This window comes from Orycteropus afer, unplaced genomic scaffold, assembly GCF_000298275.1.
Source record: "Orycteropus afer afer isolate SDZICR_OR568_19922 unplaced genomic scaffold, OryAfe1.0 scaffold00027, whole genome shotgun sequence".
Lineage (NCBI taxonomy): Eukaryota > Metazoa > Chordata > Mammalia > Tubulidentata > Orycteropodidae > Orycteropus > Orycteropus afer.
In genome coordinates this window covers 7,315,257-7,342,433 of record NW_006921614.1, presented here as the reverse complement: position 1 = coordinate 7,342,433, position 27,177 = coordinate 7,315,257, and the positions used below count along the sequence as shown (strand labels likewise).

General features: G+C 39.5%; 1 protein-coding gene across 1 annotated transcript in view; it reads left to right on the top strand.

The window, feature by feature from the left end:
- FARS2 (phenylalanyl-tRNA synthetase 2, mitochondrial) overlaps positions 1-27,177 on the top strand; it is a 635,598-nt gene that overhangs the window by 294,736 nt on the left and 313,685 nt on the right. The window contains exon 4 of the mRNA XM_007935346.1: positions 20,016-20,176. Coding sequence (XP_007933537.1) covers positions 20,016-20,176 — 161 coding nt within the window. The remainder of the gene's footprint in view (positions 1-20,015; positions 20,177-27,177) is intronic.

Sequence of the window (27,177 nt, the reverse complement as noted above, 5' to 3'; positions counted from 1 at the left end):
AAGTATATGTGAACTGCTGTATGAAAAGTGAATTTACTCTGTAAATCTTCACCCAAATCCTAATAAAAAAAAAAAAAATTCATGGTAAATTTATTAAAATTGAAAATGAGAAAACATCGACATATATGTATGTTACAGAGGATTTGGAATATCCTGTTGGATTTTGATTGGTCACTGAGTGATGGATTTGACTGCTACTCCTAAGAAATCAGGCTAGGCTTTCTTTTGACAGCTATTATTTAAAAACAAGAGTGATAGCCCCATACCTTCCTCTTTTCTGATAAAATCACACTAAGGACAAGCTCTTGTTCTTACAAGGTTTGTTACATACTGTCAGTTTTCAAAAATCTTTCCTTTTCCTTGTTATTTATTTATATTTTTGTTTCATTTGCTTTTTTTCATGTTTTAAAATAAAAATTTCTGAAATAACCAAATCTTATAAAACTTAAAGAAAATCCTGATGATATCTTGTAAGTTTTTAATGTAAGATTATTATTTTGGTGATGATAAGTACTGGGGAAAATTGTGCCTTGACTGCTGGTAACATTTGGTATTCAGAGTATCGGTTGAAGTAGTGTTCAACAGATTATTTTGATCTTGCCCTACAAAAATATTTGGGGATGTCCTATAAAACCACATTATTGTAAGCTCTTGAATAGAGAGGCAAGATCTTTCTCCCTCACCACTGTATTCCTATACCCTGGATAATGTTGACAAGTATACAACCAGTGCTCACTAAATAACTGGGATGAGTGCATGCCAGAGTTCCCTTCATTTTCTTACTGTAGTAGAATGCCACTCATTGAACAGAGAATTAAAAAACTGAAAAACCTCTTCTAGGTGTGCTGACCAAGACCTAAGCCTCCAGCTAAGCAAAGAACTGGTTAATTTCTGATGCAAGTAAGGCTGGTTGATTGTCACTCAATTATAGAGCCTTCCAGAACTCATGATTGTACAACCTCCCCGGGTAACCTGTTTCAGTGATTCATTCCTTAGGTACTTCAAGGATTTTGTTCTTACAGTTTAACCAAATTCTTGTGTATTAGACCTTTGTGCAGTTAAAGAACATCTTTTTAAAATTATTTATAACTGGTTGAGTCTCTACAAACCTCCTCCAGACCTTGATGAAAGGTATATACTGAGTTAGAAAAATGATCTTAAAGGACAAGGATAAAGAGGCATCTATCTTAAGAATTTGGTGTCATGCAAGTGCTACCAGATTCCTCTAGCATGCCAGAGTGTTGGAGCTGATTAGACATCAAGATAGGCTTGGCCATGCTGTGTTAACGAATAAATCTCCTTGAAATCTCAGTGCCTTAATCCCTTGAATGTTTATTTCTCAATCAGGGAGAGACCAGTGTGGAGGCCTCCATCTGTAGTTATAACATCTGGAACATGTGATCACCAAGGTCCTGGCAGCAAGACAAGACAGAACTAGAGGATCTCAAAGGGCTAGACCTGGAAGAGCCTTACATCCTGTTGGCTCAGATTTTAAGCAACAGCACAGTCAAGTGGCCTCCACTTTATCTGCAAGGAGGGCTGGAAAACATACCTGTCTTTGAGTCCAAGAAGCGGAGAATGAAACAGGGTGTCTTTGAGTCCAAGAAGAGGAGAATGAAGCAGGACTTAGTTTTCACATAGCTTTTGCTCACACATAAATTATTCTTACTGGCCTGGATGTGACTGGATGATGGAGTTTGTTGATGAAAGGGATATTATACATCATCCTTCCACAAATAAACTTCCAATTTGGTCTGCCTGATTAACACATTATGTTCTAGAAGTTTCATGTGCTTGGACCCATGGAAATGTGTTTTTGGCTTTGTCAGCTGATATCTTATTTTTATCCAGCTCTATTCCAGTGTCCTTTTAAGTTCCCCTCCATCTGTTTTGTCTCATATTCCATAGCCATGCCTTAAAAATGCATTGGATTTGCTTGGAAAGATTGACTTATTTTCTTGACTAAATGAATGAAGTTTTGGCAAAATTGAACATTGGAAAAAAAGAATAAGAGTAGAAAAATAAGGTGATTTAATCTGTTCTTTTATTTTCTTTTTCCACTCCTCATGATTTTTTCTCAGTTTAACTTTATGTGCTACTCTAATTTGGGTCAGCAGTAAGATATTTAAATATGTCAAGTGTTTATTTGTTGGTTGGTGGTGTAAGGAGGAAAGACCACGTATGGGACTGAGCAGAACACAAAGAAAGAGAAAGCTGAATGAAGCCATTTGAAGTGATGAGAGGGGAGGTTTTTTGTTTTGTTTTTTAAGTAAAGCATATTTATAACCATTGTATTGAATAACATGGACTCAACAGAAGTAAAATTATAAAACAGCTTTATTTTTTTCATCCACTGCCTTCAGCAAGTTCCCTGGAATCACTCTTCATCATCCAGAGTGAAATTTCAAGCGTATCCTATATCTTTTCCGGTCACTCTCAACTACAGTCCAATCTAATGATGAAGCCTCAGTCATCTGCTTTAAAGCTGATTTCTTTTCCTCAGCTCTGGTCAGTGCCACAGACTTGGGAATTTGAAGTATGGTGAAGCAGGGAGCAATACGTAGAAAGTTCATATGGAGAAGAACAGTGAAGCAAGGGGCATCAAAGGATTTATTTTACTGGCAGAGGTGAACCTGCAAGTGTGACCAATACCCAGATGCTAGCTCTTTTCTCAGGGGAGTGCTTTTTGTGATTTCCTTAGAGTGCCGCATAGTACTTTTGATTGGGGCCCCTAAAGGGGCAGTGTCCTATTGGGGTGGTGGTTATGTCCCACTCCAGAGTTCCTGTATGCACTGATAAGCTCTAGTCTCGTTCTGCTGAGCACTTCATCCTCTGCAGGATGGCCTTAGATGGGGTGCTTGCCAGGATGGCTCCCAGCCAGTCTTTCTGCTTGGATGCCCATCAAGCCAAAGCAAACTTGACTTTTGCTCCTGTTATCCAGCACAGACCTGTGGTTCCACTCCACTCCAATACTCTTTTCCATCAGCCTTTAGAGCTTTTAGAGGGTGGGAGAGGGACAGTCTCTAGGTCTCCCAAATTCAAGCAGACACATGCCAAGTTCTCTTGATGGTTCCCTAAATATCCTCACCTACTTGACGGAGAGCCATGCTCTCCCTTCCCTAATAAAGAGGGAAAGGCACTTCTCCAACACCAACTCTCCAAAGAGATCATTTCTTCAAGAACACATGGATTCTTAGTTTTTACTAATATAGCGTGAAGGTGGGTGATGAGCAAATCTAGCCTCACTGTCTGACAGCATATTCACCATCTATTTTCTTAGCCTGACAATAGGAAATGTTCCCCCTACATTCTGTTTTCATATTTACATGTTTGATATCATGATGATACCTATAGAAAGGAAATTTAAAGTGGGAGTCTATAGTAGTTAAGGTTATGTGTCAACTTGGCTGGGCCTGGTTTTGAGTGGCTGGGCAGCTGGATGTAGTTATTCCCCATGATGAGACTGGTAATCAACTCCATGGTAGAATCTGCTGTGAGCAGCTGAGTAGCTGCCTTAGGGATGTGGTCTGCTTCCAGTATATAAGAAGACATGTTGAGTAAGGTCTGGAGCTTCTTGGCACATTTGGAGCCTGCATTTGGCTGAGTCATCAGTGAGTGGCCTGCCATGTTGCTTGATAATCTTGGGACTGTGCCACTTTATTTGTCAACCTTGGGTTTGTCAACCTCAGCACTCAGCAGCTGCCTGAGTTAAAAGATGCCTCCAGCTCTGATGGGCTAGCAGCAAGAGGCAAAGTTGAAGCCCAAGGTCAAGGGGCCTTTACCCAGCCCCAAGAGCTGGCACTCTGAATTTGGAATCCTAGCCTCCTAAACTGTAAGAGAATAAATAAATGCCTGTTTGTTAAAGCCATACATTTGTGGTATTTCTGTTATAGCAGCACTAGATGGCCAAAACAGAGTCCCTCGAGATCTTAAATCATTGCGACTCATGCAAGAGAGGGAAGTTGGAAGAGGTCTAAATGACACATGTAGGAAGGAGAAATTAGGAGAGAACTGAGTGCCGGACTACAAAGCAAGTAGACAAACCCTTGTTTAATGAGTGAAAGCAAGAAGGCTTACAGTGCTCTCAAGCTGAATAAATGGTCTGTGTGGGCGTGAGAGGATTTCATAGTACATGACATGAACCAATTGTTCCAGTAAAGGGTCAGTAACTGATCATAGCTTAGAACTGGACCATATCATTATTTCATATGTTTACACTCAAACTCACTGCTGTCAAGTTGGATCCAACTCATAGTGATCCCTCCTTGGGTTTCCGAGGCAGTATCACTATGGAAGTAGATTGCCCAATCTTCCTTCCAAGGAGTGGCTGGTGGGTTTGAACCACCTGCCTTCTGGTTAGCAGTCAAATACCTCATGCACTACGTAAGGTACTCCTATTGATTTGTTTTCTTTTGGGACATATCAAAGAACACATCCACAACAATGAAACAATCCAATTAATACCTATCTAGTAATATTCAATGCCAATATCATCCAACTTTGCCTGTATTGGGAGGTGAGATTGATACTCTGAGTTGACAGATGAAACACAGAAGTTAGAACCTCGAGATAGGGGTTTATCTGGAAATCTCTGTCAGCCCTCAGGTAGAAGTAAAGAATTCCTGTCATTTTTTTTTTCTTTTTTTTTCCTTTGAAGATTGGATGCAGTTTGATTTGTTTATTTGTTTTTAAATGTCATATTTTAATTATGTATTGAATAATGATGAGGAGAGATGTAATTTGGTTATTAGATAAGTCTTAAAAGCCTCAGTGGCTACTTTACTGCTTAAAACAACTTTTACTAGTAAAGAGTGTTTCATTAATTGTGATAACTTGGGAATTACAGAATTAGAACAGCTGACATTTCTTTATCATGCATATATTTATGTGACAGTGGCATTACTTACTCTAAATAATTTTCTCTCATGGTTTAAAAAAATTATAACAATGTGACAAGAAATAGAGCATTATTCACATTTATCATGGAAAGCAGTTTTTCTGATAGAGTTATGAAAGCATTTTTTTCAGACATAAGGCAGGCAACTATTATCCCTTGGCCCCAAACAGATAAGTACATCTAATGTAATACTTTAGGAATTTTAACAAAGGGTTAAGAAGTTTAAAAGATACATCAGTGGGTTTTCATGTTCTTCACACTCAGAAAAGAATGAGGCATTTTTCCATGTACATATTCTCATCAGTCAGCAAGAGGCTGGACCAGGTGACTGTCAAGAGTTATGAATCAATGTTTTATGGTAAGTGGAGTCAGAGCACTAAGGGGCTAATGGTGACTGTATAGACCAGACTATCTAAAATACATCTCCCAGGGCACTAAAAATACCAGCTGGTTGTGGTGGAGTCAATTCCAACTCTTGGCAACCCCATATGTACCAGAATAGAACTGTGCTCCATAGGGTTTCATTGGCTAATTTTTCAGAAGTAGATTGCCAGACTTTTCTGTCAAGGCACTTCTGGGCAGACTTTCACCTCCAGCTTTTCGGTTAGCAACCAAGTGTGTTCACCACTTGCACCACCCAGGAACTCCCATACGATGGCACAGTTTTCCTTTCATTATGGCTCAGAGGACTGACTGAATTTCCTTCTATTTATGTTTCTTTCTTCTTGAAAGAACTTCTTTTTTTCTTTTTACTGTCATGACCTCACTAAATTCTAGTTAACTTTCTGAGTACATGAGCCTCATGAGGCTGGTAAGAGCAAAAGCAAAATCAGCACCACTAATTCTCAGCCTATGATATCAAGGCACTGACCACCAGGCTGTGCTTTTCTTCTTTCAGGTGATCACCATTGGGATCTTAGGGCTTCTCTCTCAATTGATGACCTGCAGTGACCATCACTTGCCTTTTATTTGTGACTTCATTGATTTCTTGTGCCTTTTCATTGGAGTTGGTGGATTGAGACGTGTACTTGTCAGTACCCTTCCTTTCAGAATTTTATCACCAGGTGTAGCCACAGAAATATCCTCCCTGACTCAAGTCTATACTCTGCATCCAGAGTTGTCTGTACTGTTAAGTGTATACCTAACTTCTGAACTTCTGCGTGGTTGGATGTACTGAGGAAAGAGTTGGAGTAAATCATGTGGCTCTCTTCTCAGGCCACCTTCCTTCTACTGATAAAAACTGAAGCTCTGCCGGCAGAGCTAGCGTAGTATATCTCAGTCTTTCTCTACTTTGGGAGTGAATCCCTATAGCATCCTTGAGCTAGTTTTCCCAGGATTCCCTGTGTAGTTTTTCATCCACCTTCCCTGGTTCTTTAGACTAAGTGTTTACAGCCTTATTCACACCCTCACTTCCATGTCTGCTGTCAGAGAAGTGCGGATCCTGGATCTACATGTCTTCTGCCAAAGTGTGATGGGTAGGCTTTAGAGAAGGCAGTCTGAGACCCAGACAAAACCTGAAGTGTGATACTTGTCCAGAATGCTGAGAGAAGGCTTCTTTGTTAAGTCATACTAAGCAAAAAGCATAACTAACAATGGTATAAGTCATAAAGTTGTCTATCATTCCTTACCCAAGTAATCCTTATGTAGAGATTGCACAGCTGGTTCTGAGGCCCCAGTACCTATGCATGTGCCCTATTATGAGTTGAATTATGTTCCCCAAAAAGATATGTTGAAGTCCTAACTCCTGTACTGGTGATTGTGACCTTGTTTGGAAATAGGGTCTTTCTTTGAAGATATTATCATTTAAGTTATGGAGATCACACTTGAGAAGGCCACACATCTGTTACTCTGTTGTACTGTGGTGGTTTGTATGTGGCTATGAGACTGGAAGCTATGCCACCAGTATTTCACCTATCAGAAGTTCACTCATGGTGGACAGGTTTCAGCAGAGCTTCCAGACTAAGCCAACTAAGAAGAAAAGTCTGGTATTTCATTAATTGTCATTACTTGCTTATACCTTCCAAAATTAGACAATGAAAACCTGATGAATCATAACAGAATTTTGTCTGATAGAGGGCTGGAAGATGAGCTCCCTAGGTCAGAAGGCACTCAAAATAGACAGTGGCTGTGACAACAGACTTAAGCATTCAAATGATCATGATTATGGCACAGGGTTGTGCAACATTTTGTTCTGTTGTACATAGGTTCACCATGAGTTGGAGCAACTAAGAACAACCTAAGTATGGTGGTTCCTAATCCCTTCTGAGTGGTGTCTTATACAAGGAGAGAACAGACACAGAAAGATAGATTCAGGGAAGACACAATATGAAGATGCATCAACAAGTCAAAGAATGCCAAGAAATGCCCAAGGCTATCAGAAGCTATAAGAGTGCCCTAGAGTAAACAGGTATTCTTGGCTCTGCTGAAACCCTGAATTCAGATTCCTAGCCTCCAGAACTCTGAGACATTAAATCTGTGTTCTTTAAAGCCATCCAGTGTGTGCTATTTTATTATGGCAGCCCTGGGAAACTAAAACCCGTCTGCTTCCCTATGCTCAGCACATTGGCTTTCAGCCTGAAGTTTGTTGCCTCCTGGTCACGTGTTGGCTGCTATAGCTCTGGGCATGATCTTCCCATGTGGTAGCATCTAATGTAAGATGGAACAAGACAGGGCTCCAAAAGTCCTTTTTCCCCAGAGGTAATTTTTAGAAAGGTGTCAAAAGAAGAAAAAACAAAAAAGTTGATTAGCTAGTCAATTAGAATTAACAGGATTTATTAAGTGAGAAACTATTAGCAAAGACTGAATACCCCAAACTGAAAATGATGAGGGGGGCCTTGAGTTTATACTTACAATGCCCTTTTAAATCTTAGATGAATAAATATTTTGCTCTTTGCTTTGGCTGGTTACACACATTTAATTTTTGTTTGTTTTGGGATAGTTGATTAGTGAATGCTAATTGGGTTTATCTTGATTGGATTAGTGTTGCTAACTCATGCTGATAAATATTGCTAATTCATGTTAACTCATGCCAATAAGAAAAATATGCCTAAAATTGAATTTTGTATAAAGCTATTGTTTCTTGTAAATTGCCTTATGACTGATTTTTGTTTTGCTCTTGGCCAGAAGAAGCCATTTCAACTCTTGTCCCTATAAGCAATTTTTATTTAGGAAACACTTACCTGCAAGCATCTTAGCAGATTTCTCCTTACACCTCATTACCCATGCCTGCCCCTAGACCAGTGATTGAAAGATGGGCTGTCGCACATGGCTGAGACCAACAAGATGCATTCCCTGGGAGTTGGTATTTGCCCAGACTGCAGAGAAAGAGGAATGGCTATTGAGTAGGCAGTTAACAATGCTCACCACGCTCAAACTAATGGCTGAAGGAACAGAAGGTTGACAGGTTCCTAAGGGAAGCTGGAAACATCTACAAGGAGGATTCTCACTGGGCAAGACCAGTGGGAATTGCTTCATATACGATTGGTTAGCACATATGCTGGAAACTCCTATCTTCTTTATTAAACGACAGAAAACTGAAATCTAGGATGCAAAAAAGAAAGGGGATGGTCCCATATGATGTTTTTAAGATGGGTCTTAAAGTTCTTTTTTTTTTTTTTTAATTTAACTATATGTAGATTATAAAGCTTTATTCCTGTGATTGTATTAAAGAAACCTATTTTTGAGGCTAATAGAATCTGATCCACGGTCCATTCCATACCATGGAAAGGTTCTTTTTAAAAACGTAATCTGCCTTTGGATAGCATGAGGACTTATTGACAAAAGTGTGTGGGGCCAAGGATATATACAACTAGTGAAATTTTTCAGGCAGGAGAACAATCTTTGGGCACAGCTTGAAGAGTCAATCATCCTGTGGCAAGTCTCCAAGGAGGTAGCTTAAGACTTGTTGCTAGAAAGCAGGGCATTAAGGACAAAGTCCTTGATGGAAGAGAGGAAATAGAAATGTACATAGCTACTGCTAGCCTTTCTAGGCCTGCCTCTGGATATGCACGGTCTACTGGGATCTCACAAAGCTTTTATCGCTGCTCAACCCTCAGCAGAATGAAAACCAAGGGAAGTGGATGCTTTTGTCCAATACCGATGCTAAATCCTTTCCCAGGCAGTTCACACTGTAAGTCTGCAAATACTATCCATCAGGTCCAATATTCTGTAGGATTTTAAAAATATTAGAAAATTAATAGATACTCATGTTTAACATGAATAAACTAATTTCATTTATTGTAAAGTAGTCATGGTAAGGCATGCAAGTAAGATCTCACAGCATTCATTTAGAAATGAAGAATGACAATTAACAATTCCAATTACAATCTTAGTTCAATAATTAGAGTCCAGATATTCAGATTGAAGGCTTTTACCTTTAATGAGAATCTCAGGAAGAAGGCTTAACCACGGCTCAAACTCAGTGGAGGTCCCTGTTAGCCAGGGTTCAAGGTTGGCACCAGTGGACAGACTCTCAATTCCATCTCTGCCTTCTCTTAGTAAGTAAGCAAGAATTTGAGGTTTATGTATGAATTTGTCACCTTGATTCCATACGATAAGGGAAAGTGTGACACTAAAGAGTAGAATGTTATGTATCTTTTCTTCAGGATTAGAAATTAGCCAAATTACACATCGTTTCTTTAGGGTTAGAGATTAGGGAGGTTGTTTAGATTTATGTTATGTTTTCTTGTGTCACAGCAGGCCAGGGCAAAGTGAACTTAAAGACTGTTTAGGTTCTTTACATTTTTGACATACTTCTAACTTTCTATGTCAAAGTTCAGATACAGGTTACTAACATTTTATAGTTAATGTTATAGAGCACCAGAAAGGTATACATATTTCTATTTCTAAGTTCATATTATGTGTGTTTATATATGTTTGTAGGGAGCTCTGGTGGTGCAGTGGTTAAGGCATTTGGCTGCTAACCAAAAGGCTGGTGGTTTGAACCTACCAGTGGTTCCACAGGAGAAAGATAAGGCAGTCTGCTTCTGTAAAGATTTACAGTCTTGGAAACACTATGGGGCAGTTCTACTCTGTCCTGTAGGTTTGCTATGAGTCAGCAACAACTCAGTGGCAGTGGGTTTTGGTTTAAATATATCTGTATTTGGGAAGCATGATAGTGACTTATACCTCATGGGATTTGTGATTAGTATACAAAAATATACAACATCCAGTGTGGAAGATGTTTTGGAGTGGCAAAATCCAACATACAGAAGACACATATACTGATATATATTAGCAGCTACTTATGCAAGCCATTTTACTTGCTTTTATGGAATAAGATGAGGTATAGCAGGATATTAGCAATCACAAAATAGAAAGCACACAGGTATAAGTGGAGCTATCTAATGTTTCAATACTTTGAACATTGCCCCTCTAGTTAATGTTTGACCATGATTCTGTAGAAACCTTTACTGGGATGTATACTTGAAGTCAGAAAACAAGATGTGGGTCCCAATCTATGTGTGATCTTCCATAAAGGGTGTTTATTTTTTAAACATAAAAAAAAAAAAAAAAAAAAAAAAGCTTACTGCCATTGAGTCAATTCCAACTCATAGCGACCCCATTGGCTTTCCAAGTCTATAAATCTTTATGGAGGTAGATTGCCCCATCTTCCTTATGGGGAGCGGCTCTTGGGTTTGAACCACTGACTTTTGGATTAGCAGCCAAATGTCTTATCCAGTATACCCCCAGAGCCATAAACTAAAACAAAACAAACTCACTGCCATTGAGTCAGCTCCAACTCATAGCAACCCACCCTTGGGTTTCCTAAGTGGTATCTCAATGGAAGTAGATTGCCCAGTTTTCCTTCTGAGGATCAGCTGATAGGTTTGAATCACCAGCCTTCTAGTTAGCAGTCAAATGCCTTAGGCACTATGCCACTCCCTGTAGGACCATTGTGAGAATCAAAATCAAGATAAAAGAGTAAAAAGAAAACCAACAGACTGGGAAAAATTTTTGCCAACAATATTTAAAGGCCAATCTCTAAAAAGTTGTGGAGAACTTCAACATCTGAACAGCAAAAAGGCAAAGAATTGGATTAAAAAATGGGCAGAGGACATGAACAGACACTTCATCAAAGAAGACATTCATGCAGCAAACAAATACATGAAGATATGCCTGCAATCATTGATTAGAGAGATGCAAATCAAAACAACAACAATATATCATCTCAACCTGGCAATAATAGCAGTGATCAAGAAAAATGGAAACCAACATGCTGGCAAGGGTATGGACAGATTAGAATGAATACATACATACAATGCTACAGCGCTAATGGTATTGTAAAATGGTACAACCACTGTAGAATATGGTATCGTCCTTCCTTAAAAAGTTAGAAATAGAAAAACCATATGATCCAGCAATTGCACTACTAGGTATATACCCTATGAAATAAGAGCCATGACATGAACAGATACATTCACACACATTTTCATTGCAACATTATTCACAATAGCAAAATGATGAATACAACCAAAGTGTCCATCAACAGATGAATGGATAAACAAACTATGTTACATTCATACACACAATGAAATATTATGCAATATTAAAGTATAATGAATGATGAATCTGCAAAACATCTCAGGACAGATGAACCTGCAAGACATTATGCTGAGTGAAATGAGTCAATTACAAAAGGACATATATATAATTAAATGAGACCACTATTATAAATTTCAAAAAAAGGTTTACACACAGAAACATTCTTTGATGGTTGTTACCAGGGATAAGAGGAGAAGGAAGGGAAAATCACTAACAATGTAGTAAACGTGTTAATATGAGTGAAGGGAAAGACAATAAACAATAAGGGGAAGATAAGCACAACATGACTGTGGTCGTTAAGGTTGTGTGTCAACTTGGCTGTTGTTCTGAGTGCTTGGCAGCTGGGTAGAGTTATTCCCCATGATGAGATTGTAATCACCTCTGTGGTGGAATCTGCTGTGAGCAGCTAAATAGTTGCCTTGGGGTGTGACCTTCTTCTAGTATATATGGAGAAGCTTTAAGGAAAATCTCTGACTTTTTGGCACATCTGGATCCTGCATTTGGCCAAATCTTCATCTCCAGTTCCTGGGCTTGAACCAGTGGCCTGCCATGTTGCCTACCATTCCTGGGATTGTCCTTGGACTTGAATAGTACACTGCTGTTGTCTACTGATCTTGGAAGTATACCATTTAACATGCCAACCTTGGGTTCAGCAGCCAGCAGCTGCCTGAGTTAGGAGACATCTCCAGCAGTAGTCCTGGAGCAAGATGCAGAGCTGAAGCCGAAGGTTGATGGGCCTTCACACAGCCTCTAGAGCTGGCACTCTAAATTTGGACTTCTAGCCTCCTAAACTGTAAGAGAATAAATTCCTGTTTGTTAAAGCCATCCATTTGTGGTATTTCTGTTATAGCACTAGAGAACTAAGACAGTGACCCAGGCAAAGGAAGACACTGAGGTATATGAGTAAAAGACAACAATGAGCCATTTGACTGCTAACCAGAAGGCTGGTGGTTCAAACCCACCAGCCACTTCTTGGAAGGAAGATTGGGCAATCTACTTCTGTAGTGATACCGCCTCGGAAACCCAAGGAGGGGTCACTATGAGTTGGATCCAATTGAACTTGAGGCAGTGAATTTTTTTTTTTTAATTACATACACAATCCTGCAATAATAGTAATAATAATTTATGAGAGGATACATAGATAAATATGTAAGCTGAGAGGTGTGGGATGGTATATGAGAGTACACCCGAACATATGTAGGTTTGGCAGAGGCTGTTTCAACTGTGTATTTGTATGTGCGGCAAATATATCCAAGTATGTAGTAGAGCATATAGGGAGCAAAGTCATGCAAACATCTTAGCCATAACCAAACACCTTGAGAGAATGAGTCACTCACTGGGCTCTAGGGCTTAGGACCATAGTCTTGGGGGACATCTAGGTCAAGTGCCATAACAGTCCACAAGAACAATGTTCTACATCCTACTTTGGTGAGGAGCAACTGGGGTCTTAAAAGATTGCCAGTGGCCATCTAAGATATATCTAGTGGTCTATTCCTGTTCAGAGCAAAGAAGAGTGAAGTAAATTAAAGACTCAAGGAAATAATTAGTCCAAAGGACTAATGGACCACAGGAACTCAGCCTCCACTACCTGGAGACCAGAAGAACTAGATGATGCCTGGTTGCCACTACCGACTGTTCTGATCAGGATCACAGTAGAAGGTCTTGGACAGAGTAGGAAAAAAAACTGTAGAACAAAATTCAGAATCATAAAAAATGACCAGACTTACTGGCTGGTGGAACCCCCAAGACTGTGGCCCTTGGACTTCCTTCAAACCTGGAATTGAACCCATTCCTGGAAATTACCTGTCAGCCAAACAATAGACAAGCTTATAAAGTGAACAATAACACCCATGAGGAACGAGTTCCTCAGAACAATCAACCATATGAGACCCAAAGGGCAGCATTCACCCCAAAATAAACTTCAGAAGACAGGAATGGGCAGGAAAGATGGGCAAATGGAAACAGGAAAGTCAGAAGAAAGCTGTTACATTGAGGAAATTACAACTAATGTCATGAAACAAAATGTATATAAATTGTTGAATGGGAAACTAATTTGCTATATAAACTTCCACCCAAACCAAAATAATTTTTTTAAAAAAAGTAATGTAGAAGAAATGCTTTGTAATCAGTTAAGTTCATACAAATAATAATTTTGATTGCTATGCTGTTTGATTGTTACATATAACAATTATTTTTGGAAAAGTGTCAGTTCATTAAGGTAAAGAATTTCTAGAAATCAGTACCTATTGACAAGGAAAGGAAAATATACTTAACATAATCAAAAAATATCTAATAAAATTTTTATTTATCCTTTAGCTTTGTAACAAAATAACCTATTGAGGAGAAAACTCAGGGCTAAGGTAGGGGCTGTTTATATTTCAGTAGTTTACTTCCTAGGGAAGACAATAAGCTAGGAAACTGTTGGAATAAGGAAGCCTAATTGGCAGTTAGACCCTAGGCCCCAGGGAGTTAGCACCCCAGTGCCTGCCAGCACACTTCACATGGCAGTGAACAATGATTGGAAGAAGGGGGGAATGACCAGAACGATCACTTCTTTCCTGGCATATCTCATATCACTGCTATTAAAATATCACCTTATAATATGATAGGTAAAAATCTCTCACAGATGAAGAATTAAAGAAAGTCATTACTTTTAATGAAAATGCCATTTCATGTGTAAAATCCTTTATAGTATTACCTATTTCAATGAAACAAGTAAATAAAAAAGTAGAAAATTTTCAAATTTTCCTTCCATACCCTTCATTCATTTCTTCACCAAATATCTACTGAGTGCTTGCTGTGTGCCTGTTCCATCCCCTTGAGATACATCAGGGATTTAAATAAGCAAAGACTTGTACCCTCGTGGATTACATCTAGCAGGAGAGTCAGAAAATAAACAATACATAAAATAACTCTGAAATTTTGTAGTCTGTTAGAAAACAACTAATTCTCTGGGGGGCGTGGGTGGCAGAGAAAGGGGGATTGGTAGCATTGGTTGATGAAGAAAGATTTACAGTTTTAAATTGGGTGGTGAATTTAAAGAATTCTCATTGAGAAGTTGATATTGGAACAAAGACTTGAAAAAGATGGAGAAAAGACCATTGAAAAGGATGGAGCAAAGACCATGCCCAGAGGAAGTTACTGGCCACCCACAGCCTATCTGAGTGTAGGAAGGAGGCCAGGGCAGCCAGAAGGGAGACAGCAGTCAGCAGACATGATTTGTTTGTTACGCTGTTAAAAAACTAAACTCTCTGCCATCAAGTCGATTCCGACTCATCGAGTCCCCCACTGGGTTTCCGAGGCTGTAAATCTTTACAGAGGTGGATCACCCCATCTTCGTTTCACAGAGTAGCTGATGGATTTGAACCACTGACCTTCTAGTAAGCACCCAAATGGTTAATTAGTAAAATTATTTTAAAGTACTTGTATTTACTTGAAAATTCATTTACACATATGCATAGGTCTACACCTCCATTTCATAGTCAGTGACTGGCCACCCTCAGCCCTTTCTTAGGGTGTGATGTATGCCTTCCATATGGCACAATGATACATGCAAGGAATTTTGAGATTGATTAGAGATACTCCATTTCACATCCACTACCTCCCACACCCAGCAGACTTCCTGGCCATCATAGGAATGGATTTAACAAGAGCATCTATATTGAGTACTACCCTGGAGGTCTTTGTTCCCCACCCTGGCTTCATCCCATTGTGCCCATGAGGTTCCACGCCCAACGGTCCCTTTTTGGAGGTGTAGGCAAGAGGCTGTGTGCACTCCAGATCACAGAGACCTCCTCCAGCAGTGGTGCTCCTGTCTGGAGCTGTGAGGCTGTGCCTGCCCTGTGCTGCAGAAGGAGTACCTGTGGGAGGAAATGGTCGCCACCCATATTTTTTTCCTTCTGTACATAGGCTACCCTTTTTAGAAGGATTTTCAGTAACAACAACAAAAACAAAAAACTAATTTTTCCTGCATAGGGTGCTCAATTTAGTATGAAACAACATGAATCTAAATACCTAATTGCTTCCCACCCTGAGTATTCTATTTAATTGGGGATGTTTCTGTGCAGTCAATTAGCTGCTCCAAGAATCTAGTCTACTGAAATCCTCTTGTTTTGGAATGGGCAAAAAATACAGCCTTAAAACCCTGTCAGCCCTCAAGCGCCCGGCTACAAATTATAGCTGAGCAGTGCCAAAGACCTGGAATTATACCTGTCTTGGCTGACAGTATCTCTAAGTGTCTACTTATTTATTGCTCACTCTCTTCCATAAAGAACTTGAAGTGCCTTATAAAAGTACATTCAAGAAAATAAAATAAATAGTTGAGATAATCAGGACAAAGAGGAAATAAGAATAAGAAAATAAAACCGGGGCAAAAGTGCCATAGAGAACTGTACCTGAACAGTGTGGAGGTGACCTGCAAATTTGGCTCTAAGTTTCCATGAGGACAAAGTAAGCAGCCAATTGTGATCAATTATGTAGGTCATTAGATCCTTGAAGTGAAAAACCATTGAGTTGCTCAGCAGAAGAAAGACCCAAAGTGATTTTCTCAGATCAGATCAGCTTATTTCATGAGGCCTCCTAGGGAAGATGGTTTAACATAGTGGTCAGCATATTTGAGAGGAGCTCATGGTGTCCTCTTAATACTGTAGTGCACCAATGACACAGTTGTCACAAGCGGGTGCTTGGATAAGAAGGAGTGTGAAAATCAAAGTTTATGGTCAGTGGCAGGAGCCTGCAATGCATTTACTCTCTGTTCCTAACGAAGACCTGGCCAATAGCTTTGACACACAAGGAGGGTGATTTGAGATTTCCCGTGGGTGCTTCCTTTTGGCAGAGCTGATCTCCAGGCTTCAGAGGCGGGCCTTGGGCCTCACAGCAGAATTGAGGCCCCATTTAGAGCGTAGCCTTAGCACAACCACAAACATAGGAGCCATGAAACATTTTAAAGTAGGCCTACCAGTCATCCACTTTGGCCATTGAAAATTTCCAATAACACAGCTGTAGAATATCTGATTTTAAGCAGTGTAATTTGCTGGTGAGACTTCTGAGAAAAATAATTGGAAATTATATATGTAGGTAACTGGATGTTTTGGTCTTTTAATAGAATTGCTGGATATTAGCCAATCTGAATAATTTGTTTGTTTGTTTTAGTAGACATTATTTTTTAGAGCAGATTTAAGATTACAAAAAAATTGTTAGAAAATACAGTGAGTTCCTATATAATCCCCTACTCTCTACACAGTTTCTTCTATTAACATCTTGCATTCCTATAATACATTCACTCTGTAGTTTACATTAGGGTTCTCTATGTTTTACAATCATATGGGTTTTGACAAATGTATAGTCATGTGTCCACCATTATAGTATCCTCAAACCAAACCAAACCTACTGCCATGAATTAATTCCAACTCATAGCAACCCCATTTGGTTTCCAAAACTGTAAAGCTTTGTAGAAGTAGATTGCTTCATCTTCCTCCTGCAGAGCAGCTGGTGGATTTGAACCACTGACCTTCTGGTTAGCAGTCAAATGCCTCAATCAATATACCACCAGAGCTCCTTCTACAGTATCCTACATATAGTAATTGATCTTAAGCCATTCTTTGTAGCAATAATTGAGTAGCAGGATCAATCTTTGGATGCCAAGTGTTACCCTATCTTCAACGTTGAGGAGATGCATATCTTTGTCCCCTTACACAGCCTTCCCATATGGTTTCTTGCACATTTGGTTGATGATGCTGCCTCTGCTTGCTCTCAGCCTCTTCCATTGAGAAACTCTTCCTCAGCTTGGTGACATATTATGACCTGAGCCCAGACTGCCCTCTCAGCAGTCATCATGTGGCTCCCTTTGCCCAAGCCGTATTATTTCTGGACCGCACCCCATGACCCACATGGGTATGGTTTCCAAGCCTGTTGGGCTATGCAGCCCGCCCCCCTGCACCCCTTCCCCCACAACCAACAGACCTATGAGAGAGCAAGTAACTGGGTAATTCCACTATTTTTCCCTAAATTCCTGATCCTTTCATTTGGGACTCATACTTCTATTTTTTATTTTTTCTGTTTTCTTTTTTTATCACATATGCTGTTATCTTTATTTTATTTTTTCTTTTTATTTTATTTTAATTTACTCTTCTTTTTCTAATTTCTTAAGGGGGTGTCTTAGATCACTTATTTGAGACCTTTTTTCTAATGTAAGTATTTAATGTTGTATGTAAGTTTCTTTTGATTCACTTGATTCAGTGCTTTAGCTACAACTAACATTTTGATTTGTTAAATTGTTTTTATTCATTTCAAAGTATTGTCTAAATGCTTTGTGATTTCTCCTTTGACTGGTGCATTATTTAGAAGTCTGTTGTAATTTTCTAACATTTGTGAGATTTTTCATTTATCTTTTTAATACTTATTTCTGATTTAATGCAGTTTTGGTCACAGAACACTCTTTGTACAATTTCAGTCCCCTTAAATATTTTGAGGTTGGTTTTATGTCCCAGAATATGGTCTGTGATGTTGAGTGACCAACGTACACTTGAAAGTTTATGGATTCTGCCATTGTTGTGTTCCATGTCATATGCATAGTTTCATCTGTTACAAAATCGTTAGCCTGTGATGTTTTAGAATTTTTTTTCAAAGTTCTTCTGAAGAAGATCAGTGCTTCTCAGCCTATCTGTAACTTAGAGTTGAGTTGCTGTGTTTGCATTTATCTTTATGATTGCCGTGGTACCAAGTGATAACCAAGGATGCCACTAGTTAACTTCAAATAAAGCATTTTTCCAACATGGACCTTAGATATGTAGTCTTGTGGTCCTTTGAGTGCTCATACTCAGCTGGAGTAAATGGGGATCTGTGATAATATTTAAGTTTTTGTGTTTTAGAAAGGCATTAAATGTATAAGAATAAAATCATTCACTGTCCCACCCTCCACATACATCTGCCAATGACACCAAAAACAAAAAAAATAAACCCACTGCCATTGAGTTGATTTTGATTCATAGCAACCCTGTGGGACAGAGAACTGCCCCCATAGGGTTTCCAAGGCTGTACATCTTTGCAAAAGCAGGTCTGCTCCTCAACTTTCTCCTGCAGGACAGATGGTAGGTTCAGACTACCAACCTTTCAGTAAGCCACATTATGCTTTAAAAAGAAAATTGGTGGCCCTATCCCAGATGGACTGGATAGGGAAACAGAGGGTATCTACTTGAATGTCTCTTAGAATAGTCCAAGAAGTTACTTCCTTCTGCTGCCCCTCCATTCCTTCACTACTGAGGAGCTTTCCCTCAGTCTGGAATTTCCTTTTACCTTTCTCTGTAGTTTGGATCTGTATTACTTTTCTATTTGTGCTAACACTCATTAATTCATATTTAGTGATTTAAAGCAATGTAAATTTTTTATCTCAGTTTCTCTGCATCAGGAGTCCAGGTACATATTAGATGCATCCACTATTCAGGGTCTCCCAAGGTTGTTCTCCCAAAGTACTGGTGGGGCCACATTCTCCACTGGAGTTCTAGGTTCTCTTCCAAGCTCATTCAAAGTGTCAAGAGAATGCATTTCTTCACAATCGTAGGGCTGAGGTCCTGATTTTTTTCTGGCTGTCGTGGTGTCTCTCAGCTCATAAAACTACTGCACTCAGGTCCTAGCCTCATGGCCCTCTCAGAACATGGCAGCTCACTTCTTCAAAGCCAGCAGAATCTCTCTGCATTCTGCTAAGATGAGATCTTAAATTATATAATTTAGTCAAGGGAGTAATACCCCATCATATTTACAGGGCCTGCCCCCACTCAAGGGGAGAGGATTTTATTTGGCACGTGCAACAGGGGTTGTGAATCCTTGGTGCTGTTTCAGAGTTCACCCTACCAGAGGACCCTACCCATCTTTTAGCGTTCAGTTGAAACTATGTTCCTTTTATAAACCCGTTCCTTAAGCTTTTCCAGCAGTATGAATCAGTCCTTTCCTTTCTTCACACAGCAGTTTATATCTTCTGTCTTGCTTTGTCTGATGTATGTGAAATAAGCCCTTAGAATTCATGGTGTTAACATAATCTGGACAACACACTTTTCCTTTAGGTTGAATAGTGGTAGATCTGCATTTCCCCTCGGCTCAGTTGCTTTCTATGTGTTGCTGAAGTATTTCTTGGTAGAGTGAGTGTTACGGTGTTTAATTAAGTTGAATGCTCTTGAAAGCCTGACACATACTTTCTGAATGTGAAACACCTACTGTGCTATGTTGTGGACATACTTGCCTATCTGTTAAGCTACTTAGGGACAGAAAACTATCTTATCTCCTGCCTCTGTAAAATTAATAGCTCAGAGGCAGTGCCCACAGCTAAAAAGAGCCTGACATTTAATCAGAAATGCAAGACAACATAGAGACTATATGGTTACAGAGTGCTTCGATAAGAGAAGTATGGAATGTGGGGAGGAAGAGGAATGGAAGACTGAACCCATTTTGGATGCCTTTCAGCTTCTTCTTGCCACTAGTATGGACTCAATCAATGTTCCTGATGATTATCAAGAAATAGTAGGTACCTGCCTAGTCTTTGTCCACTTCAAAACAGTTATTTTGTTTTGTTTTCTAATTATAGCGGGTGCTCAAGAGAAGATTGGCTGGGCCTTTGGTCTAGGCTTAGAAAGGCTGGCCATGATCCTCTATGACATTCCTGACATCCGCCTGTTCTGGAGTGAGGATGAGCGGTTCCTGAAGCAGTTCCGTGTGTCTGATATCAACCAGAGTGTGAAATTTCAGGTAAATTACTTGCAAGAGTTAAGTAAATGATAACAAAAATGGTTTTCAATGATTGTGAAGATCCTGTACTTGGAAAGAAAACTATTGAGTTAAAAAAAATAACATGGATTTGAGAAGAGGTCTTTAAATAGGGATCTATAAGACACAGAAGGTTCATAAACCTCCAGATATTGTATGCAGACATTTTTGTGTGCATACATGTGGATTAATCATGGGGGAGGAGAGTCTATAGCTTTCATCAAATTCTCAAAGAGATCAAGAATCTCCGAAGAAGTTAGGGACAACTGGGATGGTGTTATAGCATAAAATTACAGCCTAGTAATTGTTAGACGCTGGTCATTAATAGTTAGCAAGAACCTCACCATTCCAGATAACAATGTTTGTTTTTGATACAGTTGGTAATTTTATTGGGCTTCTGGAAAGATTGCTGTTGTTGTTGTTAGGTACTTTCAAATTGATTTTAACTCATAGCAACCCCATATGACACTGTTGAACTGCCTCATGGTTTTCTAGGCTGTGATCTTTGCAGAAGATTTTTCAGGTTTTTCTCCTGTGGAGCCACTGGATGGGTTCGAACCATCAACCAGTTAGCAGCCAAAAGCTTAAATGTTGTGCCACTGAAACTTCTTCAAAATCAAACCCTTTGTCATCAAGTGAACTCCAACTCATAGCTACCCTAGAGGATAGGATTGAACTGCCACATAGGATTTCCAAGACTAAATTTTCACAGAAGCAGACTGCTTGGTCTTTCTCCCGCAAAGCTGCCAGTAGTTTCATACTGCTGATCTCTGGCTTAACCACTTTACCACCAGGGCTCCTTTCTGCAAATATTGTGTGTGTGTGTGTGTGTGTGTGCTATGTGCTGTCGAGTCGGACCCAACTCATAGCGACCCCTCCTTGGGTTTCTGAGGCAGTATCACTACGGAAGTAGATTGTCCAACCTTCCTTCCGAGGAGTGGCTGGTGGGTTTGAACCACTAGCCTCCTGGTTAGCAGTCAAGTAAGTGCCTTAGGCACTATGCTACCACAGCTCCCTCTGGAAATATTACTCACCCCATATTTTCCCTGTAGATTTCAAATTCTTGGCAATTATATCTTGACATACCCAGTCACAGAAATCTTATTTATTTATTAATAATACATTATTATAGTATAAATATAAATAAATCTTAAGTGTACAGCTTAATGAAATTTTACATAAATATATACCTGTGTATAACACACAGATCAAAATATAGAGAATATTTTTATTACTACTTGAAAGTTCCCCTGGACCACTTTTCAGTCAATACCTGTGACCTTACCAGGTCCCCAAAGCTAACATTGTAATGACTTTAATTGCCATAGATTAGCTTTGCCAATTCTTGAACTTCCTATATATTTAATCACTGTGGACACTTTCTGCTTGACTTCCTTTATTCAACATAATATTTTAGGTATTACTTTATCCTTAAATGTTTCATTAAAACAAGCAAACAAACAAACCCAAGCTCACTGCCTTCGAGTCAGTTCTGACTTATAGTGACCCCCATTGGATTTCCAAGGCTGTAAATCTTCATAAAAGTAGATCATCTCATCTTTCTTCCATGGAGCAGCTGGTAAGTTTGAACCACTGACCTTCAGTTTAGCAGCCTTATCCATTATGCCACCAGAGCTCCTTAAATGTTTCATAGATTTTAAGAGTTTTCTTTGTAGGATTTTATTTATTAATTGATCTTTTTTTTAACAAGCATATGACTACGCATATTTACTCCTTCTTCCTCTGTCAGTTTTGGCATGTTATGTTTTTCAGGGAATTGCCCATTTTCTCTAAATGGTGATATTTATTGATATGAAGTTGTTTATCCTCTGTATGAGTGACTTAGAGCTACCATAACAAATTACCACCAACGATGTGGCTTGAAGCAACAGATATTTATTGCTTCAGTTCTGAAGAGTACAAGTTTATGTGCAGGATTTCAGCAAGATCATACTCTCTCCAAAGACTCTAGGGGTGATCTGTTCCTATCTCTTCCAGCTTCTGGTAGTTCCATTTATTCGTTTCTTCTGACAAGATCAGTACAGTCTCTGCCTCCTTCTTCACATGACCAGCGTCCCTCTGTGTCTGTCTGTGTCTTTTTCCCTCTTTTTATAAGGACACAGTGAGATCAGGACCCAACCTACTCCAGTTAGATCTCATGTGAACTAAATGAATTATACTGACAAATGCTGTTTCCCAGTCAAGTCTCACATACACAGGTACTTGCATGGGATTAGGACTTCAACATATCTTTTGTAATTCAAACTATAACAACTTATTATCATCTTTTTAATATCTCTGAAATGTTATTCCCTCTTTTATACCTGGTATTAGTAATTTATAAGGAACTCTGGTGCTGTAATGGTTAAGGCATTTGGCTGCTAACCAAAAGTTCAGTGGTTCAAACCCACCAGCTATTCTGCAGGAGAAAGATAAGGTGGTCTGCTTCCATAAAGATTTACAGCCTTAGAAACCCAATGGGGATTGCTATGAGTCAGAATCGACTTGATAGCAGCAAGTTTGGTTTTTGGTTTATTAGTGATTTATATTTATTCCTTTTTTTTCCCCTCCTTTATTTTATTCTTAGTTATTTATTTTTTGGTGAAAATATACATAGCAAAACATACACCAATTCAACAATTTCTACATGTATAGTTCTGATATGTGTCATATTCTTCAAGTCATGGAACCATTTTCACTATCCTTTTCCAAATTATCCCACCACTGTTAACATAAACTCACTGCCCCTTATGCTTCTTATCTACCCCTCTTGGTGTTGTCAGTTTGATTCCATATAGATAATTCTTTAAAGACCACAGTGCTCAAGGAAGGCATTCCTACTAATTAAGCTAAACAATGTTTGGCTTAAAGAACACTTCAGAGGATATTTTTGGCTTAAGTTTAAAGATTATCCAAGGGCTAGAGTTTCCAGGGATCATCCAGCCTCAATGGCTCCAGAAAGTCTGAGTTCCATGAGAATTTAAAAAGCTGTTCTGAATTTTGCCCATTTTGACCAGGAATTTTTCTATAGACTCTTTGATCAACTAGGCATCACCTAGTTGTGAAAGACCAAAGAAGAATTGATGCCATTGAATTATGGTTTTGGTGAAGAATAAAGAATATGCTATGGGCTGTCAGGAAAACAAATATGTCTTGGAAGAAGTACAGCCAGAATGCTTCTTAGAAGGAAAGATTGTTAGACTCTGTGGTAGTTCTGTTTGTGTGTCAACTTGCCTGGGCCTGGTTGAGTGCCTGGGCAGCTAGCTGGTGGTAGTTATTCCCCATGATGAGACTGGCAAACAGCTCCACAGTGGGATCTACCACAAGCAGCTGAGTAGCTGCCTTTGGGATGTGGTCTCTTTCTTGTATATAAGGAGAAGCCTTGGGAATGGTCTCTAGCCTATGGCATGCTTGTACCCTGCATGTAGCCATGTCATTGTTCAGCAGCCTGCTATGTGCTACCAGCCTTGGGACTTACAATGGACTTAAGTTAATGGCCTGCCATGTGGTTTGGTAACATCAGGACTGTGCCTTTTTACTTGTCAACCTTGGGGCTTCTCAGCCTCAGCAGCCAGCAACTGAGTGAAGAAAAGCCTCTAGCTTCAGTGGGCTGGGAGCAGGAGGCGGTGCTGAACCCTCAAGGTTGAGGGGCTTTCACTCAGCCCTTAGAGCCTGGCACTTTGAACTTGGACTTAAAGCCTCCAAACTATAAGAGAATAAACTCCTGTTTGTTAAGGCCATCCCATTTGTGGTATATTCTTGTCAGAGTGACACTAAATTACCAGAACAGACTCCATCTTATGTACTTTGGACATATTATCAGGAGGGACCCATCCTGGAGAAGGAAGGTAAAGTAGAGGGTCAGCAAAGAAGAGAAAACCCTCAACGAGATGGATTGACACAGTAGCTGCAACAATAGGCTCAAACATAGCAACAGGTGTGAGGATGACGACCTGTCATTGTTTCATTCTGTTGTGCATAGGGTCACTATGAGTGGGAACTGACTGGATGAAACCTAATAATGGTATTCCATTGTTATATATGTACCATATTTTGTTTATCCATTCATCCATTGATGGATGTTTAGATTGTTGCCACCTTTTGGCTATTGTGACTAGTGCTGCAGTCAACATTGGTGTACATATGTCTATTGGCTTTGCTGCTTTTAAGTCCTTTGGTCATATACCTAGGAGTGGGACTGCTGGGCCATATGTGGTTCAAATCAACCAGCTGCTCCACAGGAAGAAAAACCTAATGATCTGCTCCCTTAAATATTTCAGCCTATGAAGAAATGTTCACAGTAATTAGCCATTAGAGAGATGGAATCAAAACAACAATGACATACCATCTCACCTCAGCACTAATAGCAAAGTTCAACAAAACAGAAAATAACAAGTGCTGGTAAGAATGTGGAAGCTCTGGTGGAGTAGTACCTAAGGCATTTGACTGCTAACCAGAAGGCTGGCAGTTCAAATCTACCAGCCACTCCTCAGAAGGAAGATTGGGCAATCTACTTCCATAGTGATACTGCCTCGGAAACCCAAGGATGGGTCACTATGAGTCGGATCCCACCCAACAGTGAGTGAGAATGTAGAGAGACTGGGACTCTTCTACGCTGCTAGTGGTGAAAAATTATACAATCACTGTGGAAAACAATATGGCAATTCCTTAAAAAGTTGGAAATAGAAATGCCATTTGATCCAGCAATCCCATTAAAAAAAAAAAAAAAAAACTCACTGCTGTCAAGTTAATTCTACTGATAGCAACCCCTCCTAGGGTTGCCAAGGTGGTATCTCTGGAAGCAGATTGCCCAGTCTTCCTGCTGAGGAGTGGCTGGTGGATTTGAACCACCACCCTTCTGGTTAGCAGTCAAATGCCTTGGGCATTGTGCCACCAGAGCTCCTATTTACTAAGTGTATATTCTAAAGAAGTGGTAGCCAGGACATATGTGCATTCATGTTTATCACAGTACTATTCACAATAGCAAAGAGATGGAATCAATGTTAGTGCCCATCAACAGTGGAATGGATAAGCAAACTAGGGTACACAGTAAAATGGAATACCATGCAACACTAAAGAATAATGTAGAATCCATAATGTGGGTGAATTTGGAGGACATTATGCTGAGTGAAATAAGTCGATCACAGAAGGACAAATATTATATTGTCTGCTATTGTAAAAAGTCAAGGAAAGGTTTACATGTAGGAGGAAACTTTCTTTGTTGGTTACCAGAGATGGGAGAGGAGGGAAGAGAAAATTGCTAGATTGGTAAGAGACAAGTATTTATTTGGGTAGAGGGAAAGGCCATATACTAAAAAATGAGTGACCAACACAATAATACTAAGGAAAGGAAGACACAGAAAGGTGCACAAGAGGTACAGAAAACAAAGATAAACATTTTACATACACTATACTGCATTATCAGTAAATATAAACATTAATCTACATGTGGACACATAGGTAGACAGGCTGAATGATCAATTATGTCTAGGCGAAAGGGAATATACCCATGACCATACATAAGTTTGGCAAGCAGTATTTCTACATATGTATTTATATGTGCTATAAGGATGTCCATATATAATAGAGCTAATGGGGCAAAATTATGATAACTTCTTAGCTGCAGCCAGCTACCCTGAGGGAGCAAATTACTGGACCTGTGGGCTTGGGACCATGGTTGCAAGAGATATCAAGCCCAATTGGCATAACATACTGCGCAAAAATGTTGTTCTACATCCTACTATGGTGAATAGCAACTGGGGTCTTAAAAGCTTGCAAGCAGTCATATAAGATGCAACAACTGGTCTTTCCTCGTCCAGACCAAAGAAGAATGAAGAAAACCAAAGACATGGAAATAATTAGTCCAAGGGGCTAGTAGACCATGCAAATCTCAGCCTACATGACCCTGAGACCAGAAAAACTAGATGGTGCCCAGCTACCACGGTCAAGCAACCATTCAGAAAGGGATCAGTGTAGGAAATTCTAGATAGAGTGGAATAACAATGTGGGACAAAACTCAAAATTATAAAAAAACGACCAGGCTTACAGGTCTGATAGAGACTGGTAGAACCCCCAAGACTATGGCCCCTAGTCACCTTTTGGGCCTGGAACTGAACTCAGTCCTTCAGTCTTGTGGCTTCCAGCCAAACAATAGACAGGCATGTAAGGTGAACATTTCCATGAGGTAGGTGCACTCCTTAGAACAATCAACATGGAGATCAGAAGGACAGTATTTGTACAGGGAGATAGCACAGAGGGCAGGTTTGCATATGAAAGAAGGACATAGGGAAAAGGTAACCACAGGGAGGAAGTGGGAACAGAGCTATTACATTATGGAGATTGCAATCAATGTCATGAAATAAAATGAGTATGAACTGTTGTATGGAAAATGAAATTGCTCTGTAAATTTCCACCCAAATCACAATAAAAAATAAATTTAAAGACATATATGTATTTCAGCCTAGGAAGCCCTATGGAGTAGTTCCACTCTGTCATATAAGGTTGTTATGAATCAGAATCACCTTGACAACACACAACAGCAGCAGTGGTAGTCCTATTTTTAATTTTACAGTCTTATTTTTAATTTTACAAGGAACCATTATACTGTTTTCCACAATGGCTGTTCCCTTTTGCATTCCCACCAACGATGGATAACAGTTCCAATTTCTCCACATCCTTGCTAACATTTGTTATTTTCTGTTGGTTTTTTTGTTTGTTTGTTTGTTTGTTTGATCGTTTTATGGGCAATCTACTTCCATAGAGATACTGCCTCAGAAACCCAAGGAGAGATCGCTATGAGTTGGATCCAACTCGATGGCAGTGAGTTTGGTTTTGTTTTTTTGTTTTATTTATTTATTTTTTTATATTAGCCATTCTAAAGGAGCTCTAGGAGCTCTGGTAGTATAGTGCCTAAGGTGCTTGACTGCTAACCAGAAGGCTGGCGGTTCAAACCCACCAGCCACTCCTCAGAAGGAAGGTTGGGC